At 53.0% G+C, this 12,311-nt stretch overlaps 1 protein-coding gene and 1 non-coding gene across 2 annotated transcripts; both read right to left on the reverse strand.

Moving 5' to 3' along the window:
• Positions 1-617: 617 nt before the first annotated feature.
• Eif3k (eukaryotic translation initiation factor 3 subunit K) lies at positions 618-11,787 on the reverse strand. Its single transcript, XM_026412137.2, has 8 exons — positions 11,636-11,787; positions 10,663-10,761; positions 8,977-9,097; positions 7,672-7,746; positions 4,664-4,730; positions 4,501-4,578; positions 2,504-2,629; positions 618-683 (listed from the first exon to the last, which is right to left on the reverse strand). Exons 1-8 carry the CDS (start codon positions 11,692-11,694, stop codon positions 652-654), a joined length of 657 nt encoding a protein of 218 aa, XP_026267922.1. The 5' UTR covers positions 11,695-11,787; the 3' UTR covers positions 618-651.
• Positions 5,607-5,737, reverse strand: LOC144250530 (small nucleolar RNA SNORA9). Its single transcript, XR_013342505.1, has one exon. It is a non-coding gene; the product is annotated as a small nucleolar RNA SNORA9 (small nucleolar RNA).
• Positions 11,788-12,311: the final 524 nt, after the last annotated feature.

Raw genomic sequence — 12,311 nt, forward strand, 5'->3', positions numbered from 1 at the left:
CCGAGTGTGCCACGAGAATGAAAGTCGCTCTGCTAGGGATTAAGTGACATGAGCTAGGACTCAGGGAGGATGACTGCCTGGCTCTGACACTTTGCTCTGAGGAGCAAGTCCCAAATGTCTGGTGAAGTCTCCCCACAGAAGGTGCTGAGGAATAGTTTGCCACCTTGGTGACAAACCCTTTCTGAGTCTGAAATGAACACTGGCTCCCGCTCTCCGAGCAAGACCACGGCCCTGGCTTAAGACCTTCACTGGAGAGAGCGCCTGGGTCCCGCCCGAGGCCAGCAGAGGGCACATTCTTCCAGATGAGGAAATTGGGGATTAGACAGGGCACTGGCCCAAGGACGCAGAGCAAGCCAGGATGTGGAGAGAGAGCTTCCCTGGGCTGCAGGGCTGGGCGCCCACAGCCATGCACACCCTCCCCTCCTGGCTGACTCTCCTGGCCCTCCCCACAGAGACCTGACAGGTCAGGAAGGTGGGGGTGGGTGGCCTGCTAGCTGCTGGGGTGGGGGAAGGGAGGTAAGAAAAGAGGAGGAAGGCCACAGGTTGCAGGCAGGGAGAGGCCTCCCCCTGGAGGGCCAGGCAGAGACAGGAAGCCTACAGGGAGGAGGCAGGGCAGGGCTAGGTCAACACATCTTTATTAAATGTTGGCAGTCACTGGGAGGAGGCCATGATGCTGGACACACCTGTTGAGAAAAGAAAGGACACCGGGGTCAACTTGGGAACTGAGGGAGGTAAACTTCCAGCTACCACCCCAAAGTCACTAATCCTTCAGGGGCAGATCACAGTCCCCTTCTGGGTTTGGGGTTCCAGCTCAGAGGCAGAGCGCTCACCTAGCACGTGTGAGGCCCTGGGTTTGATCCTCAGCACCACATAAAAATAAATAAAAATATTGTGTCCACCTACAACTAAAAAAATAAACCTTAAAAAAAAAAAAAAAGAAAAAGAAAGAAAAGAAAACAGGACTGTGAAGCAGAGAGGCCTAGGTTAAAACCCCAGCCTGACTATTAACAGCTGGGTGACTTTGGGCAAGTTATATAACATCTCTGTGCAGCAGTTTCCCCATCTGTAGGAAGGGCCTATTCTTGGGCTAGAACTGTAGCTCAATGGCAGAGCGGCTTGCTAGCATGTGCGAGGCACTGGGTTCAAGTCTCAGCACCACATAAAATAAATAAAAGTATTGTGTCCATCTACAAAAAAAGAAGGCCTATTCCACAGAACTATCACGTTAAAAGAAGTCCTTGTGGGCTGGATGCAGTGGTGCACGCCTCTTGAGGATCGCGAGTTCAAAACCAGCCTCCGCAAAGTGAGGTACTAAGCAACTCAGTGAGACCCTGTCTCTAATAAAATACAAAATAGGGCTGGGATGTGGCTCAGTGGTCAAGTGCCCCTGGGTTCAATCCCTGGTACCAAAAAAAAAATGCTTGGAACCATGCCTATCACTGTCACAGTATTTACTGTGTGCTCTCCACACACTGCACAACCTGTGGCTCCCCACCGCACGAACTTCGGCCTGGATCCTCAGACTCCAACCCAGTGGTGCATCACCTTAAGAGGTGAGGGTCCCGGATCATGGGCACAGAGAGGGCGGTCACTCAATCCCACTTCCTTCAGTTCCAAATTGCGGGTTGGTATGGAGAAGCCACACTGTACCAACTCCCATGGCTAAACCACCAGAAGCACATGTAGGAGCTGGGAGGAGACTCAGGCCCAAGAGAGCAGCCCCCGCGCTCTGCACAGATGAGACTGCTCCTCTCGTGTGTGTGTGTGTGTGTGTGTGTGTGTGTGTGTGTATTGGTGGTGACGAACTCAATGCGCTCTGGACTAAATGCCCGGCTCTCTGCTACCTCGCCTCCAGTGTACGGGGTGAGCAAGGTGAAACTTATAATGTTGCCAATTACAAGAGGGCTGATATGAGGAGCAAATGGCTTACGTGTAAAAAACAACAGTGTTTTTCCTAATTATTGTTGCTGTCGTCCCCATTTAAAGAATTTTTTTTTAGTTGCAGATGGACACGATAGCTGTCTTTATTTATGTGGTGCTGAGGATGAAACCAGGGCCTTGTCTGTGCTAGGCGACCGCTCTACCACTGAGCCACAATCCAGCCCTGTCGTCCCATTTTTTACATAAGAAAATAGAGGCATAAGCGGTCAGGTCGCCCCAAGTTTGCTGTTCAGTAGAGACCCCAGATTTCCACTCAGCTCACCCGACTAGAGAGCCTGCCTGGGAGGCCCCCAGGGCCCCAGAGACAAGGGAAAGCCAAAGGGACAGAGCCCCTGGGGCCAGCAGGTGTGGAGTCACCTGCATGCACCAAGGAAGGCCAGCTGGCATCATGTGGCCACGCCTCGCTGGGTGGGCAGCCCCTGGACAGATCAAAGGAGTGTGGCAGACACAAGTTCCCAGGCCCTGGACAAGAACAGCTCTACCTGGGTTTTGGGGCCCCATTCCAGTGTCTGTCAAAGGATGCCCCTTGAGCCCCACAGCCAGACCCTGGGCCACCACTCACTGTCAAAGTCAATCTTTTCCACGATGTTCTTGGGCTTAATGCTCTCCTCTTGGCTACAGATGAAGATCTGCCCCGACTCGTCGGCGCTCCAGCCATACTTGCTCATCCACACCTTTAGCTGATTGTCTGCGAGGAGCACAAACAGGGTGTGAGCCAGCTGGACCCCACAGTAACATGGGGTGTGGGAGGCATGGGAATCAAGGCTACCAGGCCAGGGCTCCCTCCTTGCCTGGCCAGGCCTGCCATCTCTGGCCAACAGAGAAGCCAGGTGGGTCTCCTTGCTGCCACCCTGCCCTTTTGTGGCTCATCCCCTACACAGCAGCCAGAGGGCGCCCTCAGCCCTGCCTCCTTCCCACTGGAGGCTTCTGTCTTCACTTCTTTCCTGTCTGGCCCTTCTCTCCCAGGGCCAGTCCTGGTTCTTAATAAGAGCAGTATATTTACTTATCTGCTTTTTGCCACAGAATAGACGAAATGGTTGCAAAACTATATCATCATCACTAACAGTAAGTCTTTTTGGCCCTAAGAAAATACACCAGTACGGTGAGGCATATGTAGTCCCAGTGGCTGGGGAGGCTGAGGCAGGAAGATCACAAGTTTGAAAGCCAGCCTCGTTAACACAGCGAGTCCACCTCAAATTAAAATAAAGAAGGGTTGGTGAAGCTCAATGGTAAGGTTCTTCTGGTTTAAACCACCAGCACCATAAAAAGAAAATATGTCGGTACAGGTCCTGCTACAGTGGGGTTCAATTATGTTAAATGATTTCTGTGGAACTATTAGTGTTTTCATAGATTCACCTAATCCTCCTTATATTAAATCCCAAAGTGTGTTTCATATTCTTTTTCTTGTGGGGCGGTGGGGGGGTACCAGGGATTGAACTCAGGGGTGCTTAACCACTGAGCCACTTTTTTTTTTTTGTGACAGGGTCTCACTAAGTTGCTTAAGAGTCTCACTAAATTGCTGAGGCTGGCCTTGAACTTTCAATCCTACTGCCTCAGCCTCCCAAGTCACTGAGATTACAGGTGTGGGCCACTACTTTCAGCATTTTTTTTTTTTAAGAGACTGGACTGGCTTCAAACAATGCTACCCCAGCCTCTCAAGTAGCCGGGACTACAGGTGCACACCACAACACCCAAATTTTAATTTTACTTTTAAATATGCAAAACATCTATCTGATGCACTTAGCACGTGCCAAACACAAAATGTCCAGCAAAATTAGCTCCCCCTGGGAAAAAACAAACAAACAAACAAACAAAAAACAGACACACACAACCTACATCTAGAGGCAAAAATTCCACAAGAAGATTCTCCCAAGACTCAACCCACCCTCACCTCTCTTCCCTGCCCCTGCCTCCTCTCACAGGTGTGATCACCCCCTTCGTTTCTTATCTTCCCTTCCTGCATTTTTGGGGGGATCTTTTAAAAACATCGATCTGATCACGGCTCCCTGCTCAGAGGTTCCTATCTAAGGTTATTTCATTCAAGAACAATGAGACAATCATCCTGAGACCCTGCACGGGCTACAGATGCCCCTCTAACCACCTCTCTGCTCTAACGAGCCCTCTGCACCCAGTCACTCTGCTTTGGACCACAGTGCCCAGGCTGCCCTGTGAATGACAGGCAGGCTGCTGCTCCCGAGCCCCTTGTCCAGTCTGCTCTCAGCCGCCCTGTGAGCAGGCTGCTGTCCTCTGCAGCATGAATGGCCACCGGACACACACATGCTCCCTCCTTGAAAACGAACCCGAGCCCTTCTGTTTTGTTCACTGTCACGTGACCAGAATCTAAACAAAATCTGGAACAAAGTTGGCACTCGAATAGTGGATACAGAAGGACTGAGTGGCACAGGGTGTCCCCGAGGAAGGGAACCACCAACACCAGGCCCTGCGTCCTCCCTGGGCTGCACCTCCAGTAATGTCCCAGCGAGGCTGGAGTTGGCGGAAGCCCACTGCCCCGACCACCCCCAAACCCCCAGATTGACACAAGGGACCCAGAGGTCTTACCTGTCAGATCCCCGAGCATCTCGGCCAGCAACCAGCGGTCAATGTGCTGGTATGTGATGCCCACGACGTGGCAGATAACTGTGGATGAGAGGGAATGATGGAGAGGGACCGTCATCACTCCCCAGCCCTCTCCCTACAGAGCCCAGGCTCAGAAAGGACTTACACTTCCGGACAGAGTCTTCAAAGCCAGTTATACCTTCCAAGAGGTCCATGTTTTCATCCAGGGCTTGCTGCAGGGGAGGGACGGCAAGCACAGTGTCAGTGTCCCTAAAGACAGCAGCAGCCACCAACACGCGAGCAATGACCTACACACTGCCACCCTGCCACGTGCAACATGTGTGATGTCACTGTTCTTAGGCCCATTCCAGACATAGAGACCAGGAGAACTCAGCCGAGAAATGATCCAGGTAGAAGCCAGACACAGGGTAGCTACCTATGCTCCTTACCTGTCCTGGCCCTTGTCATAGGGAAAAAGCCAACCTTTCAACCAAGGCCCAGGAGGCCCACGGGGTGCCTGCTCACCCCCACCCACCCCCCACTCACTTGCAGGCACCTCCTCGCTGCTCCCAACGCCCCTCCCCCCTCAGGGCCTTTGCACTGCTGTTTGTCTGGAACTTTCCTCCTCCACAGCTGGCCCTCCTGCCTCCAGCAGGTTTTTGCTCAAACGTCACTTCTTCATCGAGGGCTTCCTCCAACAGGAGTGGGAGAAAAGAAGAGCCCCACAAACCCCGAGAAGGGAAGAGCCGCCACGAGGCAGGAGGAAAACCAGGAAGATGCTGTACTGGGAGCCAGATGATGAAGGGTTCCAGGGAGCGGAGTGCGACCACCTGTGCCAGGGTCAGCTGACAGGGCAGGTGACACAGGCCTGACGCTGGCTTACCGGACCCAGTGACACGGCGGTCTCTGTATCTGACACATGGCTTCAAGGGGCATGTGTGCACACTGGGGGTGGGTGTGAGGTGACAAAGGCCTGAGTGGGTTGACTAGAGAGGGGTCCCGCGAACAGGGGAGAAGGAGGCCCGGAGCACAGGAGCCTCTCCCACAAGCAGGTGACCCCCGGGGCTGACTCACTTATATGAAATGAGTTTCCTGAGACAGGGGACTTGAATTGTCTGAAACTTCCATGACCTTGCTCTGGACGAAGCAGGCCGAGGCCTCAAACCACCTCAGCACTGCTCTGGCCAGCGCTGCGGGAACGCACGGGGCCACGCAGACCCGGCACGCAGTAGGCTTGCTAGGGATTTTCGGTTTTAAAACCAGGGAAGAGCTGGGAGCAGTGGCACTGCCTGTAACCCCAGTGACCCGGGAGTCCGGGGCAGGAGGGTTACAAGCTCGAGGGCACCCTGCCAACTCAGTGAGATGCTGTCTCAAAATAAACAACCCAGGAAGGGCAGGTTCTCGTTTGGAGGAGTCGGAAGGCTGGTGTGGCAAGGGGAAGGGTCCCCATGCTTTAGAGGAGGGTCGCCTCAGCCACTTCGCCTGCTGAAACGGCAGTTACTCACTAAGTCACTCCGACATCAGGGTCTGGGAAAACACGTGAGCCCTGCTCCGCTCTATTTCTATTTCTCACAAGACAAGAAACCAGACCATGAGCTGAGGTGGGAAAGGGGTGAGAAGGGGATGTGTGAAGGGAGGTGCGCGAGTCCAGGGGAGGAACCAGGGCAGGAACGAGGTCACTCAGGAGGGCTGAGGACCCGTGCCTTCCCAGGAGTCACGCGCCCCTGGTGTTTCTCTCAGCCATTCATCATTTCAGATGCGGCTGCGCAGGGGTAGGTGGCCATTTCAGAGAAGGGAGCAGAACCTGAGCAGCCCAAGCAGGCCCAGAGCACTGGTCAGGCCCAGGTGTCGGTGGGAGAACTCACAGGGTGAGCTGGGGCTGAGGAGGGGGCCGGGGTGGAGTGAATCAGGAGCAATTGTTGGTGAGGACAAGTCAAAGGCAGCAGCTCCCAGGCTCTGCTCCATGTGGCACCTCCTGGGTAGCCCCTCCGAATCCTAAAGCCGGGGTCACACCCGCATTCCCATTTCAAACCTCCTCGGAGGCTCTGCATGCTGAGAAGAGCTGGCACTGCCATGACCACAGCTCCCCTCAGACAGAAGATGAGCCAGGAGGACAAGAGGTCATGGAGGGCTGGGGGGGGGCCTCAGGGGCAGAGGTTGCGCAGCACAGAGGAGGCACTGGGTTGGATTCTCAGCACCACATATAAATAAATGAGTGAAATGAAGGTCCACCAACAACTAAAAAATATATATATTATCTTTTTTTTTTTTTTTTTTTTTTTTAAAGAGAGAGAGAGGGAAAGAGAGAGAATTTTAATATTTTTTAGTTTTCGGTGGACACAACATCTTTGTTGGTATGTGGTGCTGAGGATCGAACCCGGGCCGCATGCATGCCAGGCGAGCGCGCTACCGCTTGAGCCACATCCCCAGCCCTATATATAATCTTTTTAAAAAGAGAGAGATCATGGAACCTAGAGGCTGGTGTCAGTGGGTCACCTGTGTGGCTTTTCAAACATCGCAGAACAAGGAGCAGTAGGAGTGGCAGTGAGAAATGAGGAGCAGGGGCTGGAGATGTGGCTCAAGGGGTAGCGCGCTCGCCTGGCATGCGTGCAGCCCGGGTTCGATCCTCAGCACCACATACCAACAAAGATGTTGTGTCTGCCGAGAACTAAAAAAAAAATAAATGTTAAAAAAAATTCTCTCTCTCTCTCTCTTAAAAAAAAAAAAAAAAAAAAAAAGAAATGAGGAGCAGTCACCCAGGGGGCTGCTACCAACAAGGCAGGGAAGGTGGGAGCCTCAGAACTCAGAGCAGTGATTGTGAGGAGCAGGGAACCGGCTCTGGGAGAGGCAGTGAGGAGCAAGGAGGCGACCTAGCCTCCCACTTGGAGCCTGTTTGTGAGGGCTGAGCTCTGGATGCCACAGGAAAGAGGGGCGGGCACTGAGAGCGGCTGAGGAGCCGGAGGACTTCTGCTAACGACCAAGGGACTGCACTAGAAGGCCCAGTGGAAGGACAGGAGAAGGGGACAGGCTCAGGCCAAGCCTTGTGGGCACAGGGACCATCTGAGACCTGGCTCCGTGAGGACGAGCACTGAGGACAGGGCCCTTCGCCAAGCAGACAAGCAACAAATGCGCACCACAGGGCCACCACCCGCCCTGCCCTGGGCCCCTCTTTACCCAGAAGGCCTGGAAGTGGCAGGTCTCCAGCAGGTCCCCGAGGTACAAAATCTGCCTGATGGGCCGCTCTTCTTGCTAGCAGAAGGAAGCGTTAAGGAAAAAGGTCCTGGAGCCTGCATGACTAAATCCTGATCACCCTCTCCCCACAGCCATCCCCTTCTACCAAAGACAGCTCAGAAACAGAACTGGGAACCGAGGCCATCTTATTTTTGCTGTGGATGTATGGAGAAGAAAGGGTGTTACGGAAGCACTATTTGTTGTTTTCCTTTTTGGTACTGGGGATTAAACCAGGGGCACTGGCATCCCCAGCCTTTTACTGAAAACAGAGGTTCACTAAGTTGCTCAGGGCCTAAGTTCCTGAGGCTGGTCTTGAACTTGTGACCTCATGCCTCAGCCTCCCGAGTTGCTGGGATTATAGGCACAAGCCACCCTGCCACTGTAGCCCTGTTTGTAAGATTCAAAGGTAAGAAACAACCCAAGGGTCCAACAGTGGGGACAACACAGTAAACTGTGGTCTGCCAAATACTGGGATTGAGTCAAGGCTTATGGACACATCTTATGGACACTTTGGACACAGCTGGCAGAGTAAGTTCAATGAGTCATCTGCCATCTCTTGGCTCAACAACCGATGAGCAGGCGAGTATGAGGGCTGGGCCCACGGGTCCACTTGCCTCGCCAGGCAGGGGTTGGGGATTCTGCTGAGTTTGTCCAGTGATCAAATGTAAGCTGAAGCTCACCTGGCCAAACCAGCTCAAGGATGTCACTTCCACTCCACATTCCTAAGGATACATGTACATTAAGTTCCTGTGCTTGGAGCCGACAATATAGTTCTTCGTGAGCCCGGCCAGGCCCTCCTGCCTCTCACCCAGTGTCCTCTGTGCAGCTGGCATAAATCTGACCACAGCAGCCTGCGGCTGTACAGCTCTCCACATGCCCTGGACTCTGGCTGCATTCCACTTAGAAATCTGTGCTGTCCTAGGTCCCGCTGCTTCTTCTGTCTCTAAAGGACAGCAAGGAGCTCTTTCATCCTTTAGGATCGCCCTCACTGCCCATCCACCTAGCTTTCACGGGTTCCCTCCAGTCAGGGCCAGGTGCCTCTGCTGGCTTCACTCACCCTACCCCTGACAGCTCCAGCCTGTCACTGATGGGGGACCTGCCTGTCACCTCACTGGACTATGAGAGCTCCAGGAGGGCAGGGCCCGTCTCAGTCATGGCAATGTCCCAGCCCTGCCTAGCAGCTGAGTCTGAACTCACAGACCACTCTGCAGGCTTTGCCTCCCACCCCCACTCCCAACCAAAGGATACGTGAGCCTGGTCGATCATGCACTTGCACAGGGTGAAGTCCGTGTGGGGCAGGTTGGTGAGGGCCTTCAACAGGATCTGGGCAGTGACGGTGGTCTGAAAGAAGGCTGGGTTGAACTGGTACCTAAGAAGGGAATAAGATATACAACAGCAGTGACAACTCCAACCCCCCAAACTTCACCAAGTGCCAGGCAGGAGGCCACTGCTTTAGTCTGGAGCCTGGGGTCAAACCTGCCTGGGCTCCAACCCCAACCACATTTTCTGGCTAATCTCCCTGAGCAACCCTGCCTACTCTGAAGATGGGGATAGTTGATCCTCACCACCACCCACAGGGCAGACACAGCCACGAGCCTCGCAAAGAAATGAGGCTAGAAGCAAGCTTGGCACAGTGGTCATGCCTATAATCCCAGCAACTCCAGAGGCTAAGACAGGAGGATGACAAGTTCAAGTTCAGCCTCAGCAACTTAGTAAAATTCTAATGTCACAAAATAAAAAATAAAAAGGGCTGGGGATGTAACCTAGTAGAAAAGCACCTCTGGGTTCAATTCCCAGTAGTCAAAAAAAAAAAAAAAAAAAAAGTAAATGAATCAAGGCTAGAAGGAACAATGTGGAGTAGTGGTTATGGCTCCACCCAGGCTCCCTTGGCCAGCTCCCGCTGCCTGGCCTTGGACTGCTTATTTCAAATTCTCGGTGCTTCAGTTTTCTTTCAATAGAGGAAAAAACTGAAGGTACAGCTCAGCAGTAGTGTGTGTATTTAGCCTGTGAGCCCTAGGTTCAATTCCTGGTGCAAAAACAAACAAAAATAAGATGAACCCATATCAACCTCCCAGGGAGGCCCAGGAGTGGGCTCGTGCCTGCATCCGCAGCACAGCAGCCGACACATGGCGAGCACTCATCCAGCAGTGGCAATCACCAGAAACAACCTAAACCACCCACCTATACAAGTGGTCTCTCCATTTTACAGCCAGGAAAGCTAAAGTTATGTCATCTGCAGAAATTACAAGCTGATAATTGTTATAAATAAATAAATAAATAATCAATCATTTGAGGGGGAAGAACCCAAGTATCCATCAACAGGGAACAGACCATCAGGACAGTCACATAGTGAAACACTACACCACAATGAGAATAAACTGCAACCACACACACACACACACACACACACACACACAAATGGATGGGTGTCACAAATCCAACGCTTGGTGAAAGGTACTAGGTGCAAAAGGGGCTCTGCTGTATGATTATGGTCCTGTCAAGGTCAAAGCAAGCAAAATTGAGCTAAGCGGATCCAGATGCAAGCATGTGTGGTAAACAACCATGAAAAGCCACACCATGAGACTATGACAATGGTTACCAAAGGTGAGGGTTTGGTTGGGATAGAGCATATGGACAAAGGGCCTATGGTGCTTCCGACAATTACACAACATGAACAGTGGAAACCTGGGTATTCATTCACATCCGTTAAACTAAGTGTGTTTTACGTACTACCTTGTATGTGTTTTGCAACTAATTTTTTTTTTAAACTTCCCTCACCCTAAATGTCTCATCTTCCTTGGCTTGCTAGTCTTGCACACCAAAGAGAAGCCACATCCTGCAGGCTACTCCAGACACCCCTACTGCCATGCCCCATACTGGGACTGGAACCCTGCTAGCCAGCCAACAGCATGGGGATAGGGACAGGACACTCACAACTTCAGGACAGCCAGGTTGGCTTCCAAATCATAGGCATTCTCCTTGGCCTGGGTCTCCACATAGCGCTCCAGGGTGGCCAGGTTCTCTGGATTGTACCTAGAGGAGAATTGAAGTGGGTGAATAAAGAGGAGACAGGAGCTGAGGCCAGTCCCTTTGTGGGGCCAAGGGGCCACTGTAATCTGCTTCTCCTTTCTTTCCCCTCTGAATCTGGTTCTGGCCACTGGCTCTACCCAAATAGCAAGTCAGCTTTATAACCTCTAATAAAACCTGTCCATAACCCATACCTCTTGCCTAAGCTCTAAACCCCACTGGAGCCCTGGGGCTTGTCTAGCACGTTTCCCAACTTGCCAGGCAGTCACTGTTGCCTGTATACATAGTCTTCTGAAATTCTCTGCTACCCAACCCTGTCAAGCTCCCACCAGTCCAAACCATACTCTCTTGCTTCCTCTATTTCAGCCCTGAACATTTGGGCCTTTGCTTTCCCCTGCCTCGCCCTGACCACTCCTGGCTATCAGTGCTTGTTGCTTGTGTCCCCTCTGGAAGGAGAACTCAGTTCATGAAAGCATGACTTGTGGCTGTCTTGGTCGCCTCTGGTTTCTAATACTACTGAGCACTAACACAAGTCGGTAAACAGGTGTTGAATGAATGACCTGAGGGGCAGAGGAGAAAGAAATGCTCGGGCACCGAGACCGAGGAGCTGGTAGAGGAAACTGCGGGGGGCTGAAAGAGGGACGGCCGAGGGAGAGGAGGGAAAACTTTAAAGTAATCAAAGACATGCGTGAGCGACAGGCTCTCTTATTAGGCCTTTCCGGTGTCTTTTCCTTCAACACCTCCTCCAGGACGACCTCCCCACATGCCGAAAGACGGAGAAATCCCGGCCAAGGCAAGCCCAGAACTCGGACCACCCCTTGCGGTCTCCGGAAATCTCCACCCCGCTTGGCTACAACGCTCCCTCCGACCGAGCTCCGACCTGTCGATACCCTTGAGCAACTTGCCCACGTTCGCTCTCATCTGCTCAAACATGGCCATGACTCCGGGCGCCTTCCACAACCACCGCCGGAGTCGAACGCCAGCCCGGGGAAGCACCCGCGAGGGCCGGAAGAGGAAGAGGTAGTGGAAACGGAAACTACGTCATTGCTCTCGCTCCAGAGCCGGACAACGAAGAAGGGGAAGGCTCTTCCGGCAGCTGCCACGCTTTCCGGCTGCCACGTGATTTCTTCCCAGAAAGCGTAATTGGCGCGTGCGCACTCGCTCCACCCGGCGGAGAGAGCTAACAGCGTGAGAAAAAGCTTAGTCTACCGCAAAGCGCAGGCGCTTGCTCTGGGGCAGTAGGCGGGGCTAAGCTTTCCCGGGTTTGCAGGACCCAGTCCCGAGCCCGGGACGCGCGCGTGCACGAATTTTTCAGAAAGGAGACCGAGCTTCCGACGGCGCGCGCGCACGTTGAGTTGCGCACCGTAATCTCACAAACGTAGTAGTCCTTCATTTGAGCCATGGCCAACTCCCTATGGAAATGCTCTTGAAAATTCTTCTTGCCTCAGGCTTGGGCCCCGGAGGCCGGACCCAGCTTGCATACCTGCCCAGTTTCAAGTCCTGGACCCTTGTCTCCACCCTTCACCCCAATTTCATGAGTAGGGAACCATAAAGCT

Source organism: Urocitellus parryii, chromosome 15 (genome assembly GCF_045843805.1).
Source record: "Urocitellus parryii isolate mUroPar1 chromosome 15, mUroPar1.hap1, whole genome shotgun sequence".
Classification (NCBI taxonomy): domain Eukaryota; kingdom Metazoa; phylum Chordata; class Mammalia; order Rodentia; family Sciuridae; genus Urocitellus; species Urocitellus parryii.